We start from the raw sequence: 24,809 nt of genomic DNA, 5'->3' as shown, positions 1-24,809 counted from the left end.
AAGGAATTCGGGAGATACACACTACTTTCAATGAAAGCTTGATACCAAGAGTTACTAATTCTTTTGGCAGCAATCAATCTGCAGTAAGCATACTATCTGAGCTAAACGAAGAACTCTTCCAAAGGGCAGAAAGCACTATATCACTTCAAGAAAGTAAACAAAATCTTAAAATGGGGCCAGTCACTTACCACCGGCAAGAGGGGAGCAGTGCCTGAAAGCTCGGGCCGGATCACCCTGTGCCCGCTCCGATTCTTGGACGAATGTGGGGGCTTCGGGGCGCCTGACCCGACCCGACTGCTACCCAGAGCTTCCGAGCTCGCCGATCGGAGCTGGTGCTCGGTGGCCCATTGTTATGGGGCTGCTCACTCTCGCACGCTCTCGCCGTCGCGATGACGATCCATGCCGCTCCACTCCAGACCCCGATCCCAGCCGATCCCAACCGCTCCGGCGGTATCAGTCCGCGTCTCCGGTCTCCAAATCAGTCAGTCTCATTTTCAGTCTCAGTCCGGCTATCAACGTCTTACGAGCTCCATTAGCGCGGTTCGAATCGGTTTGGATATTCCATACTCCATATTGCACGTCCAGTTGTTATCGAAGCCGAAGAGGCTGAGTAATGTGATTGATCACAGCCAGTGCTGCAACTTGCGATCGGGCGAAGAAGTAATTAGAAATAAAGTAAAAGTGGAAAAGTGAAGTGGAAAAATGTGGCCAGTTCCGGCGGCTTCTGCCCGGGAAAGTGTGCGACAAATTTGCCACAGCATACATAGCTAAAATGATAATGCGCCCTGGCTGATTTGTGTATGAAAGCGTGAAAGATAATGCCCCATATATGCCTTACATAACAATTCAATTGACTAATTAGCATACAAATGAAAGGAGTGAAGAAAGCAAGTTGATTGATTTAAGGCTGCAATAATTGAGCACTTCGGATGCAAATTTGGATAAGCATTTTACACATCAGCGGGCGCAGTAAACGGCCTTAAAATGTAAGTATTCTTGGCACAAATACGTGATAAGGGGCATAACAGAAAGCAATTGCAAAGCGCAAACATCATGGCCTCTGATATTTCCGGGACTTATCGACACTTTTCTTGGAAAAACAATAATACACTGCCATAAATGTTCATACATGTGCAATTGGGTATATCTATACCTTTTCGAGTGTCTACGCACTTCTTGCCAATTTGCGGCTTTGGTTGCCGTGCAGTTAGAAAGCTGCCAAAAGCAAATAAAGGTCGGTCTTTACGCTCTTTGAAAGTTGTTTAGCGGGGATTCGGGGAGGGGCCGAAAAGTGAAAGACGATTGATTAGCATCGTGATGAATCTGGGTTCTTTGAGTGCTCATTACTCACTCTTCACTTGACGCACAGGGAGGGAAAAACAAACAAACGGATCGCAATCCGATTCTTTTTGTATATATATTTTTGTTTATTTTTCTATAACTTCATTTGTGTTATTTTTGCTCTTCCAGCTTTTAAACTATATATCGTTCAATTAATCTCTTGTTTAGTCCGTACTCACGCACTTTTGTTTAACCCTTGCTTACATGCCAACTTCATTGTTGCACTACCAGTTTCCATTTCATCGCGACTCGAGACGTTGCCACCGTTACAATTGCCACGATTTCTTCCGGCCTCATTACAAGGCAAGTACCAGTTTACACACACGATGCTGACGAGTGTAATTCTGCAATGTCTGCGGGTTTTATTGAGTCGAGTGGAGTGGCCTGGTCATGGCTTCCGTTTAGCGTTTGTCGTCGCAGAAGAAATCACCATAATAACTCTGTTAGTTATGCAGTCGGCAAATTATAGCCAAAGATTACAGCTCAGCGAGGGGAGGCTAACCACTTTCCATTTTCATTCACATGATCTCAGAGGGGTGACCATCTTGAGATCAGCTTCTTTGCATAACAATTGTCAGATGTCTAAGTACTGGCCGTATAATTAGAGCCCACGCCCACGGCGGCCGCACACGAAATTGTGCTGCGTGGGCGTAATGTGAATTTGTAGCTCGCAGATACAAATAGATAGTCCGATGCTCGTAATTGTAATTCGTAGGTGCAGCTAACAGGCGCTGACAACCCTGGTCGGAATTAGCCAAAGTCTGGTGGACTTTTCCCTGGCATTCCAATTCAGTCAGCACCGCACCGATCCGTGACTCATGCGAAGCTGATGCTGGTCAAAACCTGTAGACAGAGCTGCACAATATTCCTCTTACTCGAGTGGCCACACGGAACACTGGGGAAAATTTTGACAAAGTTATGTTCATCAAAATTTAGAAAAGCCGAAATGATTTATAATCATACATATGTGTATTTAAAATTTTAAATATTTAAATAAACGTACTACTTGCCAAGTGATTATAGCCTTCAAATGGTTATATCTGGAACTTATAAATGTTTCTTATTAATGATATTTTAGATAACTCATTTCCCATAAATCCTTTTCCTTTGCTTTTAATTTCCTAAGAATGTGATAACATTTAGCCAGTATTTTATAAATGCCACTTAAACACAAACATCACACAGCCAAAGCCATTTTCTGCCAGTGTAGATTCGCCTTTGGGCCAGTTGCTTGGCGAATGCATTCGTCGTACCAGCCATTGAACTTTGTAGCTCTGCCATCAGCAGTTATCGTTGCAAAACTGCATATAAACATATATTGAAGTTTAGCAAGACAACAATAGGAGAAACAAACGCGTCATCGGCATCGCTGGCATACTTGGTGACATTTTCATTGGGAAAACTGCACCGTGAATTAAGTTGACTTAATCGATCGACCGCCGATCGAAGCTGCGAATGCCAATGAAGCTGGCAGCTTCACCTGCAGGTTCTTCGGGGCTGGCCATTATTTCGTCTCGGATTTGGCTCGTGAAATCCGCTAATTGATATGCATTCGGCACTTGGCCACAATCGCGGGTCGTGAGACAGTCGTTTCACATTCAATAACTTTTTCGTGGCCTGTCAAGCATTCTATATGGTTCAGAGCCGTTTAAACTGTGTCACCCTTTGCGAGTGGGTGATTTTGGAGGTGCTGAAGCACCAAATCTGGCCTAGAGAGTTCGTTGATCGAACCAAAACATCGATGAGACATCACCTGTCCATGAGCAAGAGATCAAAACTGGTTAGCGGATGGGCAGAAAATAGTCCCCGAGCAATTCCCATAATGAGGTGGAACCGCAAAAGAAGCTTAGCATTTACATATTTCATAAAAATTAAGTGAAATCTTTCTACATGATTGTAATAGCTTTAAGAAATAAATACAAATATATTGCACAGATAATTTTTAGAAAAGAATTCATGAAGTGTTTCGAATAGTAGAGATTTAACGAAATCGCATAAAAGAAAATTACCATTCGGACTAATTGGCGCTGCTCTATTTCCTTTTAGAAGAGCGACTCTTATTCTTGTGACTAACTTATATGGATACATTTCTTCCCAAGTAAAATGTTGAACGTTGCCCAGCTTTTCTCAATTAAAATATGTTCCAATCGGTTTATTTTATAAGGCTACCAGATTTCCTTGTAAACTGATTCACTGCGCCACACATTTGCCCACTTTCACCTTGCAGTTAATTCTGTACTTTTGCCGATATGGGACTCTTTGTTTTCAGTGATTAAACACGATTCCAAGCAACCAGCCACGACCAGCAACCACCGATCGTACGTGGTTCCGATTTAATTCTGGACAAATCACGTTTGGGGGCTGAGTTGGGAGCACAAAACTCGAAGACCCCTGCCAAGGCCAACGGAGCCGGCTTTAATCTCCAAATACGTCTTTTCACCGCACTTTTCCATTAGATTTACCATCGGCTTCGCTTTGCAGGGCGGCTAAAATACAAATGGCATGCAACCGGAGACACTTGATGACAGTTGGAAAGTGCTTTAAATTTATTTTCTGCGCCCAGATTTCATCTCTGCTCTGCTCTTTCTCCGAGCAGTTGTACAATAAATTAAATAGACCAAACAAAAACAATAAGTTGGCGCTTTTCTTGCGCTGTAGTTTCGTCAGCCGGAATGGTAACGATAATTAAAGTTTTGCATTACCGCAGCTGCTCGTGATTAATGGGCATGGTTTCTCATACGCCCCGTTGCCCCACCGTTCAAGCCCCACCCAAAGCCGCCCCAAAAAACAAAAACAAAAAACAACTGAAATTAAAACGAAAACGAAATCAGCCGAAGGAAAATCAGCCACTTAATGCAAATTACAGAGACAGATACAAAGATACAGATGCGAAGATACGGCGCGCAACAAGTGCCTGCTGTGGAAACGAAGTTGCCACATGTGGCAACCGTACAACCGGGTGCTACAGCCTCATAAACCGCCCCAGATCATGGTGATCATCATGATCATACCCCTCATTATGACGACGATGATCCATCCACCAAGTACAAAGCGGTTGCGCTGACAAGCCCATGTACGAGTATGTATGGGCGTCGGTTTTTATTTGCCCGGTTTTCGAAGCAGCTCACTGCTGTTTTTCGCATTGCATTGAATGGCATGGAAATGGAAATGAAAATGAAAAGGAAAACGAAAACCAGGTTTGCAGGTCGCTGAGATTTTTGAGTTTTTCGTGCGCGCCGAAACTTTGCGAAATGCCAAAATTCCTTTTAACTCTGTGCCCATTTCTTAACCCATTCGAATTTCGTCTTTATTAGCAGGTAGTTGTTATAATCCCCGTTTCAAATAATTTGTATTTTAAACAGAAATTTTAAATCTCTCTAATGCCAAATACCAAGCATAGCTTAACAATGTATGCTATAATATATAAGATTTAGTTCATTTTGTTTGCGTACTTTTCTACTAATTTTGTAATTTAAAAGAAATGTTAATAATTTGTTCCCTCATTACGTGAGTCGATAAAGGGTTAAGCTGTTACTGTCCGCTAACAGCGACAAATGGTCACCCAAAATGCAGGCCATCCCACTCGCACAGCCGTTAAATATTCGATTTGTTTTGGATCCGGCGCAGCGCTGCTTTTATTTTGTTTTTTTTTGGTTATTTGCCTTTGTTTACTTTTTGTATTTACTCTTGTGTGTTTCTGTTTTTGCGGCCGTCTGTTTTTGACACCGCTGAACTTGGACAAGAACTGGTATTGAATTTCCCCACTCGGACCGGTTTCGTTAACAGCGGCTTAACCGATTCGTGCCGATTGATGGGCAGTGATTGAAGTACATTTTTCGGGGTCTCCAAGCTTCGTGGAATCATTCTGCTGTTCGGGCGGCTAGAGAACGAGTTTGCGCTTCCCAGGCGCCCCAAGAAGCGATTTAGAGTTCGCAGACATGCCAATCCCTGAATTAATGGAGCTGCCAAATCAATTAGAGGCGCTGCGACTTAATTAAAATTTGTTTGCCTAATTAAAAGCCAGCACTGTCAGTGCGAACGAACGTGCACAAGCGATTCTTTGTGGCTCCTCCGCCAGCAACTCGAGATCTCCAAGTCCAAATCCTCTTTTGTGGGTCGCATGCCGGCGGAGAAATGCGGTTCTCAGTTGGAGAAAAGTCTAAGCAGCAGAAACGGAAAAAGAAACACATACAGAAAGAGAAACAGAAACAGAAACAGAAACAGACACAGAATCAGAACAAAATGCAGCGCCAAAAGCCAATGCACAAGAATGCGAGACGAACGCCACGATCCAAGATCCACGATTCCGAAGCGGAGCTGCAGGGCACTGTGAGAAAAATATGATTTTTATATGATCTGCTATAATATATATTGATAATATATGATAATATTTAGATATATTGAATTGACTGCTTAGCTATTCATGGGGACTTACAGATTAATCCACGTTTTCTGATAAGATATCCTATTACAACAACTGGTTTCCACCAGTTAAAATGGAACACTTAGGCTGGAAAATGCTGGCTTGACTTTCGATGAGCTAAATGTTCAAGGTTTTTTGTTCCACTTTTTCCTTGCTTTAAAATGTTGAATCATTAAATTGTAATATTAAATATAATTTAAAAATGTTCAGTTGTAAGGATGCCTTAAAATCTAATCTGTGTAAAGTACATTTAAGCTAGCTTTTAGCAAAAATATTATAAAAATTTTATGAAAATAAAGCAAACTCATTAATTAATTAAATGTTCTATTTTAATACAAGCTTGATGATCTTCATCACTATTTGCAACTTTATTTGTGCGCAGTATTGGTTTATTTTGTTATAATTTGAATTATAATAATAATTAGAATATTTAGAAATTAGAATATTTAGAAATTAGAATATTTATAATTAGAAATTAATAATAAGTGATTAGCTTAGCTTAACCTACAAAAGCCAAAGTATCACTTCGTTCCTTTCAGCAAGGACATGTATTTGCACACGTTTCTCTAATATCTGAGAAAATAGTGTAGAATAGTTAGTTGTTTTTTTCGGTGCCCCAAGAAGAACGGCAGTTGCAGCAGCAGCAGCAGCAGCAATATCAGTAGCGCAACATCGTGCGCACCAGCAACTAAGCTGCGCCGCGACGCCAATGGCAATCGACAGCAGCCATCAACGGCAAAGTGGCGTCGACGGCAGCAGCAGCAGCAGCAGAAGTCGCAGCAGCAGCAACGTCGACGGCAGCAGCAGCACTCGCCAGTCGGTTGGCGGTCGTCGGTCGGTGGAGACGTTTGGAGTTGCTGCGTGTCTTGCTTTTCCCGTGTTTTTCTCGGCACTCCTCTGCGCGTGTTTTTGTGTTTGATTGTGTTTTCGGCTCGAAGGGGCGATATGAGCATAAATATTTTAGATAATGTGCAATAGGGCATGTATGCCAAAGCGACAGCAGTGCAGCAGCCGAAATCGAGTGCAACAAGTGGGCTCATTTTGGGCCAAGAGTGAAATGAAAGCTGGCAAAAGTGAAACGCCCACCAGAAAATCTGCGTGGTGCTAGTGTGCTCTTGAAAGAATCTAGCCAAACCACTTGGCGAATTCCACATACATACATAGCCATCGGGTAGAAGCGAAATTTCACCAAGAACAGGCTCCGAATCTCCGATCGCCTGGCTAAAACTTCGATTTCCGCTGGGATTAGACCGAGCCAAACCAGCTCTTAATGGTAATTAAAGAACGAAATGAAATGCCACACTTCCTTGTTTTGGTTGTCTAACTCTTACACGCGCCTCCAATAAGACAAGGCTTCCAATGGAGAAAAGACCTTAGGAATCGTGTAGTTTCATAACAACATATAATTTACAACGTTTTTGCTCAGTCGTTAGAACAAGAAGCGATCAATAAACATCTTCGTGTTTGATGAGCCAGGAAGTATTGGGTTTTGAAATCATCAAGCTTGCTAACTTTTTCGGGTACTCACCCGCTGTTGATTGTTGTCACCAGGGCATTAAATGAAATCATATATTAACGCATTCTTTTTGGCCGGTTTCCGCCATGACTTAACTGTTAGCTCCATTCGGTCGGTGTGCTTTTCCACATTCGCACACGGGCGAATTGGCCTCCGAACTGACCTCTTCTTCCATGTCATGTCGGATTCCCCGCTTACGGTTTCGGAATTACGGTTAGCCATGTTCCGTGGCCATGTTTCTGTGTTGTTCGGTTCCATTAGCTTCACTTTGCCAATGCTGCACGCTAATTATACGCCTCTGTGCCTTACGCGGCTATAGCCAGACCTAGTCCAAGACTCAGACCCAGTCCAAATCGCAGACTCTACAATCTGCAGTCTACAGTCTGCAGTCTGCAGTCTGCAGTTGCCGTTCTTTGAGGCGCTGAAGGCAACCAAGCTTGGAATGCAGTTAACGCTCGTTTGCATGCTGGTTTTGCTTCTATCACTATTACCAAAAGTGGTGTGTCAAATTTCCCTCATCTCGCCACTCGATAAGCCATGACTCACTCTGTAATCAGTGGGCAGATAAGCGGGATCACTTGTCTGCCTCAATTTAGCCCATTTAGTTTAGCCTAAGCCCATCCATAGAGGCACAAAGCCTGAGTAATGTAAGCATTCAAGAGGGCCGTAAGTGGTAAATAGGAACTACCCTTCGAACATAAGGCAACTATCGACCCGTCGGCGTTGTTTACCATATAAAGCATACGCAGTGGTGTATTTACGTTTGGGGGTTGCTCGCAGCTAGCCAGCTAGCCAGACAATTCAGTTGGCTAAGGGCTGCAAGGGCGGTTTGGTGGTTGAAATTTGCCACGGCAACGCGGCCAAAACAAAAATAAAGGGTTCGTTGGATAGTTAGTTGCGAGGCAGTCAACAAAATTCACGCAGTCTGAGGTCCTTTTTGTCCAGTGATGATGTAAAGTGGTCGAATATAATAATAACTCGATTGTGCAACCAACAGTAAGCCCAGAATTATCCCAATTATTTTCAACACCTATACGGCCGTCTGCAGCATCACTAAATCATGGCCAAGACAGTTCATTAGCTCTGAAACAAAAAAGGAAAACACAAAACGCGAGTGGCCAAAGGGAAAAGTAAACTTTCACATTTCTAATGGCGGCAGGTTTTGTTTTTTTTCTATGCAAAATGGCAATAAATTTAATTTGATTTAATTTCTGGAAATTAAAATATCTCTATCCCATTTCATTTCCCATCTTCTTCCGCATTCGCATGTAAAGGCCGAGATTAGTTGCTTAGCTGCGTGTCTAATCGCTGGATTCTTGGCCCGAAGTCAGCTGGGCATTATCACTTTCACCCCAACTGTCAATACCTGCGGTTTCCCATCGGGAAAACCTAAAGATTTCTGCCTCCCTCAGAAATTGTGAACCGTTCGTTGCGATGAAGCTAACAAAAAGAAATCAAACAAAACGCTGCATGCGTTGAAAGCGATTTGCATACCTATAGATATATGGCATTTACTATATGCTATATGCTATATGCTATATCTTCGTAATAAATGAATGGCAGGTGCAGCTGCAGCTTAGCCTAAAAACTGCAGCTCATCAAGTTTCTTTTTTATTATTCCGTCTTTTCTTCTGCGCAAGATGAGGTTGATTTTTATATTGTTCAGGTGCCTCGCTGTCAATTGTTTACATTTTCCGTTTCGGTTTCAGGCTGCTTAATATGCGAAGCATTTTTATTGACCAGGCCAAAAAGCTGTTGACCGCCTCACAGCTTGATTGGCCTTAGAGCCCACTCCACATAAAAGGCATTGGAATTATCATTCTGTGGCGGCTGAACCGAAGGCGAAAAGATTTACGACTTCTTGCTGATCTTTTAGGGGATTCTTAGTTAATTGATAAGTGTTTATCATGACTCAAGAATTCAAATTGCTAGGTAGTAGGTGAAAGTTTTGTTCTAAGGTATTTTCTTCGTCTTCTTGCTGTCTTGATTCTAAATTAAACATTAATATCTAAAATAAATTTGGAGTTGCTTAGTAAAGTAGTTCCATCCCCTAAGAAAGAGAGAAAGACATTGAATTCACCATTATTCGGCAACGAGTTTTACATAATGTATTAATTATTTAATTACTCGCTAATATGCAGAGTTACCGAGGGCAATCCGGCAATTTTTCGACTGGAAATCCCCATTTTGGGGCCGGTTTGCTTTCCGCCTTGCAATTGACAAATAATCGCCAATAAAATTCCATTTGGTATAAACAAGACACTATATGTAAACACACTTTTGGCCAGCAGTTTCCTTTGGATGGGGCCAATACCAAAACACATTGTCGGCCAAGACGTTTGCGTAATCAGCAGCTTTGGCTCTTTTATTTACATTGGCTCGTATATAATATTTTGTTTAAAAACCTTTTGCAATGGCAAATAAAAATTAATTTTGGTATTCTCGCCGCGTGCTGGCAATGTGACAACTAGAAAAACATATGGATATAACGCTTGTGGCGTATGAAAAAACAGCAGACAAGTATAAAAAGAGAGGGGAAAGAGGGAAAGGAGGCAGAAGAAGAGCGCAGATGAAAACGGCTAACGAACGTACCGAAAGCAGCTTAAAAGCCATTTTACGATGCCGCATGTGAGGCAGAAGAAATTGCTTCGACTTTATGTAATCGCTCATTATAATTGGCATTTGTGTGTGACAAAAAACACGTGAACGCGGGGGGTGGTGGGCGGTGGGGCGGCTGTAGCTGTAGATCTTTGGAATCGTGGAACTGTGGGCGGTAAACAATTGCCAGGTGTGGGGAGGCGGCAAGACGTATTGTTGCCTGGGTGTTTGTGCAATGCCACACACTCGTACTCGCAGTCGGCCAACTTCGATCGCAGGGCGATAAGCCAGCGCATTCATAACGTATCAAGCATACGCAATGGTGTACACCGCACTGATTGCTCGCTTGCCCAAGTCTTGGTTTCTGGCGGCTTCCTTGACAATTGTATGGAAATAATGTCAACTCACCATTTCGTCAGGTAAAATGAGTCGAAACTCAAAAGGAGGCTTAAAATACCTTGCGGATTACACGATTTTGTCACATTTTGTGGGTAGCAGTATTTTTAAAGCATTTCCCAATGAATAGAACAAGTGTTTTGGTGGCTAATAGTAAGCAATAGTAAGTTAGTCCAAAGTATGTATCGAAAATGTTTTGAATCCACTTTAGTGGCATTAGTAACTAAGACTATAAAAAACTCGGAACAACAATTACAGCAACTTACTAAAAAGACGGTTTCAACTCCCAAGGAATATCTTTTGGTGTAACAGTGATACGTTTGAAAAATGAATAATATTATTGCCTAATTTACCTATAGCGAAACCCATGATTAAAAGCGGGAACTCCTTGACATTCCATTTGCCAGCGACAAGCCCGCTTATCACCCATAATTACTGCGATGAGGCACGCCTTCAAATATAATGGCTGTCACCCAATTTGCATGTGCATGAACAAGATTTTCACGAGCTTTCTCTTCCACTCTCTGTTTTTTCGTTCCAGGCCCGGGGGCAAGAGCAACATTATCATCAGCAGCAGCAGCAGCAGCAGCAGCAGCATCTGCAGCAGCAACATCTTGGCCGGCTGCAGCTTGGATAGCCGAGAACGTGATCGCTTTCTGGCCAAGATCGGAGCAAGCCCGCGCCATGGCGTTGTCACCTGTCTTGGATGCGGCTGCCCAAGCCGCTGGCCGTGATCTCAATGGCAATGCAGCAGCAGCAGCAGCAACAGCAACAGCAACTGCAGCAGCAGCAACAACACCGCGCAAAACGAAAAAGACAATTATCAATTGGCTGGTGAATAGTGACAGTGCGAACAACAATCGGCCGACGTGCGATAAGGCCGGCAAAGATAATCCAAATCCGAACCAAAATCCGAATAGCCAAGCAAATCCGAATCAAAACTGCAGCTGTGAATCGCGGGCATTTCGCGATTTCCGGGGCGTGCAAACCTTGCGACTGTTGTGGAGCAGGCGCATCAAAAGTGCCAGCGAGGATCAAGGTCACTCTCCAGGTCACTGCCACAGCTCCTCCTCCCCCTCCCCCTCCTCCTCGCTGGGCACGTTGAAAAAGTTGAATAAGAGCGTTAGCTGTCTGGTCAACGCCTTCAATAACACGCGCGATTGCGCCACGCCGGAAAAATCGCTGGCGAAACGCGCGGCCAGTCTGCACAACTTGCAGGACTCGCCAGCCAAGCATAAGCAACTGCATAGGGAGAAGGACAACTTCTACAAGTACAAAAACGCCGAGCAGGCCAGAATGCAGGCCAAGTTAAGGAGCAACGCCGACGAGGCGATTTTAAGCGCCAGCGAAACGCGCGCGATTCGTGACGACAGCGGCGATTTACCTGCACTTAAATCGCTGGGCATGGAAACCTTATCAGCCGCAGATAAGGCTGGAAAAGTGGTGAAAGGGGTAGCAAAGACGCAGAAGAGGGTGGAGGAGAGCGTGGCAGAGGCGGAAGTGGAGGTGGAGGTGGAGCTCCGAGCCAAACGGGAGCGCAATCGCCTTGAGGGCCTCAGTCTCAGCGCGACGAGCGCCCAAGGTGGGGGCAGCAGCGAATCGCTTCAAACAACCACCTCCTCCACGCCCACCCACAGCACCGTGACGTCATCGGCGGGTCGGTCGTCGCAGGGCGGACGTCGCAAGTATAGCTTTAAGACCCATGCCGGCAAGTCGTATCATCAGCATCATCATCCGTCGCGCAGGACGAGCAACATGGACTCCTCAGGTGGTGGCGTCAGCATGGTGGCCAAACTCACCCACCAGTTCAACGAGATTATCCAAAAGGATGCGAGACTTCTGGAGCAGGTCAAACGGAACAATGGCGTCTGGTTATCCCGCGGCACCCATGTCTACAAGATAGTGGAGAAGCCAACAGCAGAGGGTAAGGGATTAGCTAACGCCGAGGAAGCTCGCATCTCGACCGTTCAGCGAAATATCAAGAAGTTTGAGAGGCTGGAGAAGCCGAGTGTGCCCTTGAAGAGTGAACAGCTGATGCGGAAACATCTCGAGCTGATGAGGGTCAGCAGTCTTCCTCGGGGTCCCCGCATCAAAAGGAATCTCAAGCTGCCGCCGGGTAGTGTGAATATTCCAGAACTGGCGATAGTCAGCGAGGAACTGAAACCACCAGCTTCCGAAGAGCAAGCTAAGCAACCAAAGTCAATCAAAAAGGAATCACCGCCCAATCATGCCGAAGAACTGTATCAGTCGAATGACAGACCCCGTGATGAGCTGGATTTGATATTGGGGGAGGACGGCGCCGAGGAGGAGCTGCGTCAGAAGCAGCGGAAGCACAAGTATGCCTCCATATACGAGAAACTCCGATTTACCTTCGCGAAAGGTAGGAAATCAGCGAGTCCCTCACCCACGAAGGGCAGAATCCGGGGTGAAGTATCAATAGATGAGGAGCCAATCAACGAGAATCCATCCCATGATGAGGTGGCTAGGAAAGAAGACTTCACATTGGAAATTCCCAAGGAGATAAGACCTAGAGCAGAAGACCTGGAGGACTCATCACACGCCCTGCTTATATCCCCGTGCATGGAGGCCGATGCCAAAATCCTGGACGCCCTCGAGGCAGTGGACCAAAAGCTCAAGGTGCTCAACCCCCTCAACGAAGTGACCACCGCAGACGGTGAGCGGGAACTCCTCCTGGCCGCCAACAATGACTTCGAGCAGCGCATCCTGCCCAACAACTCCTTTGTCTACCAGGCGGCCAACAAGCAGTACTCAAATAACCAAATTCTGCTGAACCAGGCGGTAAATGTCACCCTGGTGAATGCCATCGAGGGTGAGCAGATGATCATGGAGCAGAAGCAACTGATGAAGGTCAGAGAGTTGAAACTCGCGGAGCAGGAGGAAGAACCACCCATTAAGCGGCCGGCAAAATCGCCAGAGAACGATGAAACCCTGGAGCCCGAGTCCGAGTCCCTCTACGAACCCATCACACCTGTCATGGGTGAAGCCAAGACTGAATCCCAGACATCCAGCCTCTTCAAAATATACACCAAGAAATCGGAGATGGTGGAGGACATATACCAAACGGTTGAGGAGACATCCACTGCCGCGGTGAAGACGAACAACTGGCTGGAGGGCTACGAATCAATCGCTGGATCCCAGGAGGCCTGTCCCCTGGCCTACGATGGCTACGAGTCCTTTGCCCCAGAGGAGGTAATAACCACACCCACGACTCCTTCTGCCACTGGCACACTGGGCCGAAATACACGCGATGAGCTGCCGGAACTGCCGAAGCCCAAGAGAGTACTCAACAAATCACCCATTCCCTTGCGACCAGCACCTCCAAAGCCAGAAGCCAAAGAGTCGGAGGAGGACGAGAATATATACGACACCATCAAGGGCTGCTACGAGTCCATGCACTGCAAGGCGACCTCCTCCTCGTCCAGCGGAGAAGCCACCCTCACTACGGACACCATTTCCCTGAGTTCCAACTGCTACGAGAGCATCTCCCACATCCGGAGGAATCGAGGGGCAACGACCCAGAAGCCGGGCAGTTGCATCCAGCTCTCGAGCAGCGGCTCCACGTTGACCATCTCCTCGGATCACAAGACCAACAGCCTTTATGAATCCTCTCTGGCAGCCGCCGGATGCGTGGTCTACGGAAGCGCCAGTGTGGGATGCAGGTCCTCCTTGGGCAGTAGTGCCGGCAGCAGGGACAGCGGAAAGCCCGGCGATAAGAGATCCTCCATAGCCGGCTCCAGTGACAACAGCGATGCCTGGGTGGACATTTCCGATGGGGAGATTGGCCAGGCGACGCTGGAGGCGACCGCCAACGAGGCCCAGTTCATTGTGTAAGTACCTAGAATACAAAAAAAGGAGAAATGAAACAAATACATTAGAAAGTGTAGATAAATTATGAATGCGATTGGAATTTTGTTTATAAAATGTGCCATTTTGTAGGGCATTTTTTTCATTTAGCTGAAACTAACTGAATAGCTTTTCATGAGTCTGTGGGTTAGGCTGATATGAATAATGTTTTAAATGTACATATGTGTGTACATTGCAAATCGGGAGAAATATCGCAATGTTATTGTTATTTATTAACTGCCCGTTAAGCAAAAACGATTGCGAAGGAAAACCGATTGGAACAGCAATCTGGGCTATATATATTCTGCGTAGATTGCTTATCAGTTTGTTTGGGTTTGCTTATCTAATCAGTTGATAAAGGACAGGCAACCGCAGGGGCTTTCATCGTCTGAAATTTGTTTGCCGCTAATGAATGGTGCACAATGGGTTGCAACATGGGTATATGTATAGAAATAATTATTCACTTCGAGGTAGAGCCTGCCCAAAACTAAACTGAAAAGCAGGTCATGGTAATGGCTTACATATTCACATTTAAATCAGCAGGACTGAATTCGAAAGCTTTCTCGTGCAACAATCTCTTTTATGAAGTGTATTACGCAAACTAAATTAATTTCTTATCAAGCTGAAAGTCACTATATAATTTTTGCACATACCTAATCTCAATTTGGAGTAAACAACCTCAGAAGATTGTTCTACTCCGTAATGAGTAAAGCCAAATAAATGACGTTTATTTGTTCCTATATAAGTTTGTTCCTGTATAAGTTCTTCAACTGCACAAATGACACATTTAGAAACAGTTGAGAACTTAACGATCTTTTAATAGTTCTGCTGATGCACAGATAATTACCACCCCCAGAACTTTTTGTCAGCACCTAATTAGTACAAAGTCATGCTGCGCTCCATTTGGCTGTTTCGACATTAGTCGGCTGATTGAAAGTACTTCACAGCCCAATTGTCGCCCACTTTTGAGGGCCCCTATCAATTAGAGCGCTGACCTACAATTTCTCTGTTATCGGCTGATAAGATGGGCGGACCTCTTGAGGAAATCCCTGGAAATGCTGGGGCCATAAGTCAATACAACTACTCAAGACAGTCGATTGCAACTCCCCAAGGCAGATCAGTTGTCTGGAATAAGTTTGATCGATCGGTTCATTATGAAGTGCTTACCAGAACCCATTTTTAGTCAATTAAATGAGTATTAATTTTGATTTTGTTTTTAACGCCTCCCCTCAACCTTTTTCATTTGCAGTGTAAGGGAACGGTTTAAGCCGCATCGCATCCGGAGTCCGGATTGGTCGAAACGCATCAGAGACAAAAGACTGCAACAAAAGAAGGCGATCAGCTGCACAGAGGGTGAGTACGAAAATAAGTTAGGAACTGAGTGTTTTAAGTAGTTTGTCCAAGAACTAAGAATGTGCTCACTGTGGGTTGGAAACAAATGGTCGCGTGTAAGTCTTGACCTAACAATCTTTACCACCTCGGCGGCTTTTGTTGCATTGGGAATTCGGATATAGCAATTCGATTCCTAAACTTTTTAGCAATTTCCTCAAAAGGGCATAATATTTTCATTAAACGTAACGCTTTATAATATTACGTATTTTGAAACAAGTTGTATTAAGTTATAGAGGGAATTCCCCTTCGATGGAGCTTTTTATGAAAGCTCAGTTTACGGGTGGCATGAGCTTTGATCGCGGGTTCGTGTCCGCACTAAACGCCACCATCCACACTTGGCATCCACAGCTGTAAATTGTCAGCGCTTCAAACCAATAATTATCAACTGTTTAATTAGACCAAGTTGAGGCCACTTATTTATTTTGCCTTTGATGAATAAGCCTAATTGGCTGTGCTCCCTCCAGGCAAAACTCAGCCCCAAGCGGCGTCTGGGCTCCTCGAAAACAAATGCCAAATGTGAAGCGGAACACGAATTGTTAACGAGTCGAGCAGCTAACAGAGCGGATAATTAAGCCAGCCTTTTACAAATGAGAGTGAGAGTGGAAAAAATTGGGCGGGAGCGAACTGGGCGACAGGTTCCAAAAAAACTACACACTGCTAAAAATTTTCATTATTCGCCTAGAGGAAAAAATAAGTAATAAGTTTTCAGGCGTTGCCTTAATTAAACTAACATGGTTCACAATTAGTTATTCAAGCTAATACTTAACAAACAGTCATTAGAAATATTACTACACATTTAAAAATGTTATTGGACAAAGTAAATAGCTAAGAATAAAACTATTATCGTGCCTAATCTGGCTCACACATATGTTGTAGTTATGTATGAAAAAATAGTTTTTAACTTTTCTATTTGAAAAATAACACTATGTGCTTCAGTAATATTAAACTTCAAAAAGAAAAGTTTTAACGAATGCCTATACATCTTCTTCATCTTCGCATCCACCTAAAGACTCTTCTTCCAAAATCTATTTTCCCACTTCGTTTCGCGCAGTGCACAAAGCCCATAAAGTGGACGCAGTGTGCAGTTACCGCTGCTCCGTGAATGCGATGGTGATGTTGGGCTCGGGGCAGTGGTGCTGCTCTCCACTGGCAGCTGGGCCTCTCATTCGTGCCAGCGCGCTCAACTGCGACGGACCGCTGAGCAAAACGGTCTGCGGAATAACGACGCGAAAGAATTCGTGTGATAAATGTGAATACCAGTGGGATAACAATTAATGATGCTGCTCTAATGTCAACCAGTGACAAATGAAATAAATCAATAGAAGCCGTGAAGTGCACGTTAAGTTAGCAAACCTCTCAGAGACAAAGGGAAAAATGCACAGAGAGAGAGAGAGAGAAAGAGCTTAGTGCATTTTTGCATTACAAGTTTATTGTTGTAATATTTGTGTTTGCGTGTGTGTGTGTTGCTGCTTTTGGAGACGTCACGAACTGAAACCGACTAGCCGACTCACCATTACACCACCCCCTCCCTGATCAACCATAAAACATTATTTTGTTGTTTTTCTTGCCATTATTGGTGGCTGCCTTTGCTGGCGATGACGAAATTGTTTAGCGAAAACGAAAACCAGTCTAGAAATATAAGACTCAAGCCGACCCAAGCAACCTTGAAGGCGTCTTAAAGAAACAAAGCGAAACAGGGGAAAATATACGGGGAGATGGCCGTTCAGCCAACTCTATTGGCCAAAGGAATCGCAATTCGCCAAACGAGGCGATGACTTTTGCATTAAAAGACGTGTCATAATGAGTCCAACTATTGCAAAAAGGCGGTGTGCAATGTGCAGTGCGAACTAGAGTGCGAATCGGAACCTCGCAAGCCAGTGAACATGCTCGTGTACAGAGGAAAAACGCAAACAGCGAAATTTCCTTGAAGTTTCACATTTTTCAGAAAGTAACTAGATCGCGATTCCACTGCACAGCTTAAGATTAAACGGATAATGTTAAACATTATCAGGGCAGGCATAACTTCGTTGAATGTGTCACTTACTAATGACAATTATGTTTAGGAATTTTTAATGATTTCACAATATAGTATATTCCTAATATGGGGTTATTCTGATGTCTTGATGTTAGCTCATTGTGCAGAAATTCCCGCAGTGTTGCTCATAGTCCCGCAAGAAAGGCTTTGCGTAAATATGCGATAATCTCCCAAGCGCCCCCCTTTCCCCCCAAAAAAAGGGGTTCAGCGAACGCAAGTCCACTTGGCAATTGGAAAATATCTGGTAATGGTTGCATGGGTGAAACCGAGAGCGGCAAACCGGCAGCGCTTATGCCCAAGCTCAAATCCGCTAAATGGAAATTCTCAGCTTAACTTTTACCTTTTGCCCGAGGCACGTTCAACTTTGGCTCGTTACTGCTGACACGCAACGCCCGCAGCGAAAGTGTCGTGGAAATTCCGAGGCAAAGTCACAGTCGCTTGGAGCGCGCACAAATGTACATGAATTTATGAGCTTGCATGCGGAAAATGCATCCGAAGTGGAGATCTCCGAATAAATGCACCTCTTCAATTGGATGACTCGTCGTTGCTTCAGTAACTGAGACTTAACAAGAATGATTAGGCTCTTAATGCTGATGTAAATTTATGATTTCAATCATTTATCATGATGAGCATTAATTTGATGACTAGGTGATAGTGCTATTTCGCTGAGTGAAGTATTCAAAATCGTAATTTTAAAAAGTGTTGCCGATATTTCAATGCGAATCAACGTTTCTAGTTAACTGACCTATAAATACAGGGCTCTCTCCAAAAAAGTAATTACTATTTCGGATAGCCTATAACTGAATGAACGCTTCAAAGCGAAGTTTCATATCAGTTTACAGTGATCTATTTGAAAAAAATGTATTGCTGGATAAAAATACCTCTACATCATGGCATCTGTAAAAGTAATGGCCAAAAAGTAGTAAAATCATGGCGAAATCTTTAAAACTAGCCAGATCTCAAAGAAGAATGGCCACTTAAATGGAGTCATTTAAAGCATGAAGCAATCCAAACATATCTGTAAAAACAATTTTCCGACTGCGATCGTCGGTCCTATCAGCCATTATCCGTTTTCTACGTGACCAAGAGCCGAGTGGAAGACAATGACATCGATTGGCACTTAATAATCTTAACCTTAATGCGTCAGGCGATCAATCAACCGTTCGATCCGTTGATCAACTGGATTTTTTCCAGCTGCATATCAGTGTTAATTGTTCATTGTTAATTGTTTATGCGTGAAGAGCGGATAGAAACAGCTGCAACAAGAGATTGCTAAACTGCCGGCCTTGCACTTGCTGCATTCCAATTAACAAAAGATCATCTTCGTCTGCATCAAATATACATATGTACATGTGGATGTGAATTACATATGTGGCAAAGTCTGAGCAACCATATGTATCGCATGGCCAGACCATCTTTTTCTCCGGTTTCTTTGTTCAAGTCTCACGCTAAGGCGATGAGGGGACTAATGAAATAAACCATTTCCGTATTGGCATTGTTGCGGTACGATATGAGTATTCACTGTGCACGCACCAACAAAAGCCTAAATTCGCAGAATATCGCCAGGGAATACACACTTGAATCCGTGAGCGAAACCATAACTTGAAACCGGTAACTGTGGCATCATGGGGTCCAGAATCTCGGCGCAGCTCCTTGTTTTCGGGCCAGAACCCCATATTTCCATCTGCCCACGCGCAACAAGTGTCGCCGCCAAAAGTATCTCGTTTCGTTCAGATATGGTCACGTAAATAAATACAGCTGCGGCCAAAGTTATTGTTTTAAATTGTATTTCTACGAAGGTTTTGGATCTCAATAGACCACACAGAAAGTACTAATGTGCTTTATCAAGTAGCACTACCAACTGGTGCCTTTCTTTTCGCAGTAAATCTAAGGAAATATATTCCGACGCATGGAATCGCTGTAAAATACATTCAAAATCATATAGATAGTATTTATGAGTATTTTATGTTGAACTTCATGTTCTATATTTCTCGTTTATACGACCTATTACCCAAGGAATGCAAGTAGTTAATTTTTATGAATCAATTAACTTTTGGTGCTATTTGGCTGGCCGTGCTTGTAGCTACATGTTCGCAAGCCGCATATCTGTAAACTCATATCCATGTTCAGCGCGCAGAGCTGGGTTCGCTGCCTGGTTTTACTGGCGCTCTCAAACCGGTTGGTATTCGCTGCGCTTGCCTGCCCCTTTGTCTACGTAGGCACTAAACTACGTATACGTAATATGCGAGCAGATAGCATCTGGTCTAAGCACTGTGTGCTGGAAACCAGCTAGAATTTTCTAACTTCACACATGGGTTAACTGCGAAGTCGGTGTCTAGCCCCGTGAAAAGTGCTTGAAATTCGTTTGAAAATTGCCAAATTCGTTCATTTTCAGAGTATTTGGGGTACGGCACCTGCCACATCATGGTGTTTGATTTTTCAGCTATGTCTGTTCATCACTCGACATTGTATCCCCAGCGACTGTCTGCATTCAACCATGATTCCATTGTAATTTGCGCTATTTTGCATGCCCAGCCTTTGGCTTTGGGTGTTTGCTTTTATTTTAGTTGGCTTTAGTTTAGTATAGCCCTCGCCACATTCAAGTTTGCATACCATTCGCTCTGTATGGCAGCCGCTGGATTGTTGTGACACTTGAAAAGTCGGTTTAATTATCATATCGGACAGTGGGCTGAATTGGTCAATCAAAAAGGGCAGACCAATCAAAATAAGACTGCAGCAGCTTTAATTGCTTTCAATTGAGTGCAACTTGCTAAGAACTCGGTTCAGACTACCACAGTTGAAGCTCCACACTCAACAAAGGGGAATCAAACTCCATTTAATAGGTCTTTAAATACAATCACAGAAACACGCAAATATTACATTTACAATTAAACGAAGGAAGGTTGATCATAATTTAGAGCAGCAGAAGCACAAATGAGACTATTTCCTCCATAAACTTGTGCTTAAGTAATACGTATACAACATTTCGAAAGTTTCTTTTGGAGGAAATGGTCTGAAGTCGCAGTAAAATCAATAGTTATTGAGTGCAGCTGTTTGTTCAATTAGGCGAATCACTGAATCCGTTGAATCACTGAATCTGACCCCAAAGATGTGACAAGATGTCGGCGTTGAATCGCAGCAAAGGCCAGCGCCTCAGCTGCTCCGGCAGTCTGAGCAGCAGCGGCCATCCCGCCGATCCGGTGACCTTGCCCCGCAAGCGGCGACCTCGAGCTCGTGGCGAGGTGGGGGTCACCTGTCAGGGAAGCAGCACCGTCTATCTCAACGGGCCCGTGTCCGCCGAACCCATTCGACCCGCTCCCGAACCCATTTACCAAAACGAGGCGGCGGCCATTAGCCAGTGCTGCAGTTACAGCCAACAGCGAGCCCAACTACTGACCTCCATGCGGGTGACCCTCGGCGAGGGGACCGAAAATACCGCAAAGGTCACCATGGCAGTGAGCACTTTCGTAGGTTCGTCCTGGTTTCATAAACATATTTATTACCAACTATATCTATAAGACTAAAAACACGGTAATACGTGAAAATCAACTAGAGCATTTAAGCAAAAATGATCTTAATGTATTCAGGAGTACTGAACCAGAAAATGACAACTAACTGGTGAACGTTCTTCAACCTTTCAGATGACTCAGACCACTACTACGAGACCCTGTCGCCACTCGGAAACAAACGCCATTCAACGCAGCTGGTGCGGCAGAGCCAGGATGCGAATCGGAACGGAGGAGTGCGCTCCTCGCACCGCAGGAGCAAGAACCACTCGGCATCCGCCCACACATTGGGCGAGCACGTGGTCATCTCGGATGATTACGACTCCTTTGAGACGGACAGCGATGATCACGGCGATGGAGAACCAGACCAGCGGCTAAGAAATGTAAGTGGCTAGTCTATGCTAAATAGATTCACCATAATAACTCCGCGGAAATCCCATTTCAGCACAATGACAGCGGCGTGGACATGCGCAACCATCGCCTGCCAAAGCCACCTCCTCCGCAGAACCAGGTGTACGAGTTCGTGCGCAAGTTCAAGGACTTCATATCCAGCAAGAAATCTCCTAAGGGCAGTCAGCAAAAGCTGTACGAGAATACCCCGGCATCCACGCAGTTCTACGTGGAGTGCAGCAAACGGACGGAGGACGTGTACGAAAACACTGATTACGGACCGGAGCGGACTCCAGCGCCCGGTAACAAGGGCCAACAGGAGCAGGCTCCGGTCCTGAGGGCCAAACAGAAGAACGGCAAGAGTCTACGCTCCCGTCTCCGCAAAAGTCTGGTCGGCTCCAGCTTCGATACCAAGCAGCTCTCCTCGCTGGCACCTACACGGAGCACCTTCTACGTGGAGGACCCCGAGGGATCACTGCCAGCTCTGCCATTAGAGCCGGAGATCCACGGTTCCGGGGAAATGGACTCGGGTTTCTCGGACAAGAACAGCACGCCCTTGCCAGAGGCACAGAAGTTCTCAACGGTGGCCCGCAAGGCCAAGAAAGAGGCGAAGGCCAACAGGCGCCGCACCACCATCGGTTTGCGACCGCACGATCCGCCGCCGCCGCCTCCACCGCCAATGGCAGGCAGCAAATCTCCCTTAGACGCGGAGCGGGAACAGGATGCTGGGCAGGCTACTTCCTGGTACGCCGAATGCGGCGTCTTTAAGCAGGCCAGCAATGGTGCTGTGTCCCCGAGGGGCGACGAACCGATCACACCCACGCCTAGTGGTCACGGAGGCGTAAGCTCCTGGTACGCGGAATCTGGTCTCTACCAAACCAGCGGCATATCAGTGGCCAGCTCCAGCGGCAGCTCTGGCGTCTCCACCGGCAATGAGGCGGGCCTGGGCGACGAGCTGTCCTCGGAGCCACATAGTCTGTTCTCCAATGAACCCCTCTACCAGATGTACAGCGCTGCCAAACTAGAGGTAAGTGAATCCTACTACTTTAATAAACATTCACTTACGATTGTGTTTGGCCATTTTAGTCGATCACCCGCGACCTGGAGGCGCATGGATCCTCAGATGGCTACGAGGAGATTGGCCAGCAAGCCAAGTTGAAGCCCGAACCACTGGTTAAGCCCAGACCCACTGCCCTGCAGCTCGTGGAGCCTAAGAACGGTCCTTCCCGCACCTTGTGGAGCGAAATTCCCGAGGTCATACACTCTTGCATACTGCGTAAGTATATCGCTTAATTTTTTTTCGCGAAAACGCGTCGTAGATAAATACATTCAACTTATTCCTCTACAATTTCGTTTCAGCCACTTTGACCAGTCGGGAGCGCAGTCTTCAGGAAGCCAAGTTCGAGATCATTACATCGGAGGCCAGTTACCTGAAGTCGCTGAACCTGCTGCGTCGGCACTTCATGAACCACAGCGCCTACCTGGACACGTCCGTGCTGAGTGCCAAGGACCGGAAAGCGCTGTTCTCCTACATCGTGCCCGTGCACGAGTGCTCAGAGCGATTGCTCACGGAACTGGAGGCCTGCTGGCAGGACAACATCATGCTGCTGGGATTGAGTCGATGCATCTACGAGATTGCCGAGCGGCATTTCCATGTTTACGTGGCCTTCTGTGAGCACCAGGGCAGGATGGACAGAACTCTGCGCCGTCTGAAAGAGTCCAAAGAGTCGCTGGCCTTCCAGCAGCACCTGGAGCGGCTTGAGTCGAGTCCCAGCTGCTGCGGGCTCAATCTGCACTCGTTCCTGATGCTGCCCATGCAGAGGATAACCCGCCTGCCGCTTCTGATCGATGCAGTGTTCAGCAAAGAGTCACCGTTGAATCGCGAGGAATACGAGAGCTGGAAGCTGACGCTCGCTCTCGTCCAGAAGGTGGTGGCTCAGTGCAATGAGGCAGCCAACCGCTGGGAGCAGGCCTTTGAGCTGGAGAGGATTGCGCGCCAGCTGGAGTTCCCCTCCCATGTGCGAGCGCTGGCCATAGCACCGGTGGGAGTGCCGCGGGCGGGAGCCAAGCCGCGTTTCCTGGTCAAACGAGGAGAGCTGACCCATCTGCTGTGGCGTGGTGAGGACGCCAAATTGACCTTCGGCAAGCGCCTGACGAAGATCAGCATATACGCCTTTCTGTTTTCGGATCTTCTGTTGCTCTGCAAGCGTCGTGGTGAATCCAGCTTCAGTGTCTTTGACTATTGCCCCAGGAGCATGCTCACACTCGCCGCCGGCGATTCGCTGCCACAGCTTCCAACCAAGGACCTCAAAGACCAAGCCGGCAAGAACCTCATCCTGATGACGTTGCTCGAGAACTGCGACCGCAAGACCGTCGAGCTGGTGGGTTATCTTAGTCCTTAATGCCTATAATCTGTGCTAACTTTGTGTGTTCCGCAGGTGCTGTCTTGCCCCTCGGTGTCCGACCAGCAGCGATGGCTGCAGGCCATGCGACCGCCTGAGGCGGAGACGCCCGGCGAGAAGCTCTACGAGTCCTGGGACTGCCCTCAGGTGGTGGCTAAGCACAGCTATGAGTCCGACGAGCCAGACGTTCTTCAACTTGAACTGGGCGACGTTGTCAATGTATCCCGCAAACTGCCCGACGGTGAGTGACAGCAATTCTGTGGTAAACAAAATGGGATACCTAATGCGTTTCATCCTTCATATAGGCTGGTACCAGGGCGAAAGGATACGGGATGGAGCCGTAGGCTGGTTCCCCGGAAGCTACACCGAGGAGCTGAACTCAGCCCATGTCCGCGCCCGCAATCTGAAGCAGCGGCACCGCCTGCTCACCTTTACGGCCACCTTCCTGGAGTCCCAAAAGAGCAAGTGACTTCCGGCTGCTCTTGGAAAACGGGGAGACCACTAAATAGCAACGCCAACTCCATAGTCCGCAACCAACTCTAAGTGAACTACCAATAGCCGTACACTTTAGGAAATGTGATAACTATTTAAATCGATGTTAGTATTGATTAATCGAAAGTCTTAAAATAATGTTCGCTACCAAGTAAGCAATAGATAGTACTTGAATTTAATTACAACCGTTTAGTGATACTTAAGAGAACTCTAAATAAACAAACGAAGTTTATGAAAACAATTACTCTGAATTGCTAATCAAGCCCTTGGCTATCAGATACCCGTTACTGAATTAAAGTAACTGACATTTTTGACCAGGGTACGCCTTGAAATGAATTCAATTTAATTATTGACTTATTATTAAATAAATTATGGAATAAATAATAACAGAGTAATTCAAGCTGTTTTCTATTTACTGCCAAGTTCCTACAGGCGTTCTTTAATTGTTGGCGTG

General features: G+C 45.6%; 2 protein-coding genes across 6 annotated transcripts; both read left to right on the top strand.

Annotated features, from left to right (window-relative positions):
* The first annotated feature begins 458 nt into the window (after positions 1-458).
* Positions 459-24,596, top strand: LOC6543913 (rho guanine nucleotide exchange factor 5). 5 transcript variants are annotated; one of them, XM_015157593.2, is made up of 9 exons: positions 459-986; positions 10,816-14,122; positions 15,388-15,491; positions 21,207-21,454; positions 21,517-22,488; positions 22,548-22,737; positions 22,821-23,842; positions 23,900-24,104; positions 24,169-24,596. In XM_015157593.2, the coding sequence occupies exons 2-9, from the start codon at positions 10,959-10,961 to the stop codon at positions 24,330-24,332; spliced, it is 6,069 nt and encodes a 2,022-aa protein (XP_015013079.1). In that variant the 5' UTR covers positions 459-986; positions 10,816-10,958; the 3' UTR covers positions 24,333-24,596. The 5 variants fall into 5 exon arrangements, with proteins under 5 accessions (XP_015013079.1, XP_015013078.1, XP_026833507.1 ...); XM_015157592.2 differs by lacking the exon at positions 459-986 and adding an exon at positions 6,555-7,037; XM_026977706.1 differs by lacking the exon at positions 459-986 and adding an exon at positions 8,154-8,276.
* LOC113563939 (glutamic acid-rich protein-like) lies at positions 5,094-5,902 on the top strand. Its single transcript, XM_026977708.1, has 2 exons — positions 5,094-5,670; positions 5,737-5,902. The coding sequence occupies exons 1-2, from the start codon at positions 5,476-5,478 to the stop codon at positions 5,743-5,745; spliced, it is 204 nt and encodes a 67-aa protein (XP_026833509.1). The 5' UTR covers positions 5,094-5,475; the 3' UTR covers positions 5,746-5,902.
* Positions 24,597-24,809: the final 213 nt, after the last annotated feature.

The sequence above is a fragment of the Drosophila erecta genome, unplaced genomic scaffold (genome assembly GCF_003286155.1).
Source record: "Drosophila erecta strain 14021-0224.00,06,07 unplaced genomic scaffold, DereRS2 tig00000021-arrow-pilon, whole genome shotgun sequence".
Taxonomy (NCBI): domain Eukaryota; kingdom Metazoa; phylum Arthropoda; class Insecta; order Diptera; family Drosophilidae; genus Drosophila; species Drosophila erecta.
Note: the sequence above shows the minus strand (reverse complement) of the source record. Positions and strands in the feature narration are given on the sequence as shown.

What these genes read in the sequence shown, in the direction of transcription:
- LOC113563939 (XM_026977708.1), top strand. Translation starts at nt 5,476, where the DNA reads ATGCGGTTCTCAGTTGGAGAAAAGTCTAAGCAGCAGAAACGGAAAAAG.
- LOC6543913 (XM_015157593.2), top strand. Translation starts at nt 10,959, where the DNA reads ATGGCGTTGTCACCTGTCTTGGATGCGGCTGCCCAAGCCGCTGGCCGT. An exon ending in AACGAGGCCCAGTTCATTGT is followed by an intron (nt 14,123 to 15,387) that starts GTAAGTACCTAG and finishes TTTCATTTGCAG; the next exon opens with TGTAAGGGAACGGTTTAAGC. An exon ending in CATACACTCTTGCATACTGC is followed by an intron (nt 22,738 to 22,820) that starts GTAAGTATATCG and finishes ATTTCGTTTCAG; the next exon opens with CCACTTTGACCAGTCGGGAG.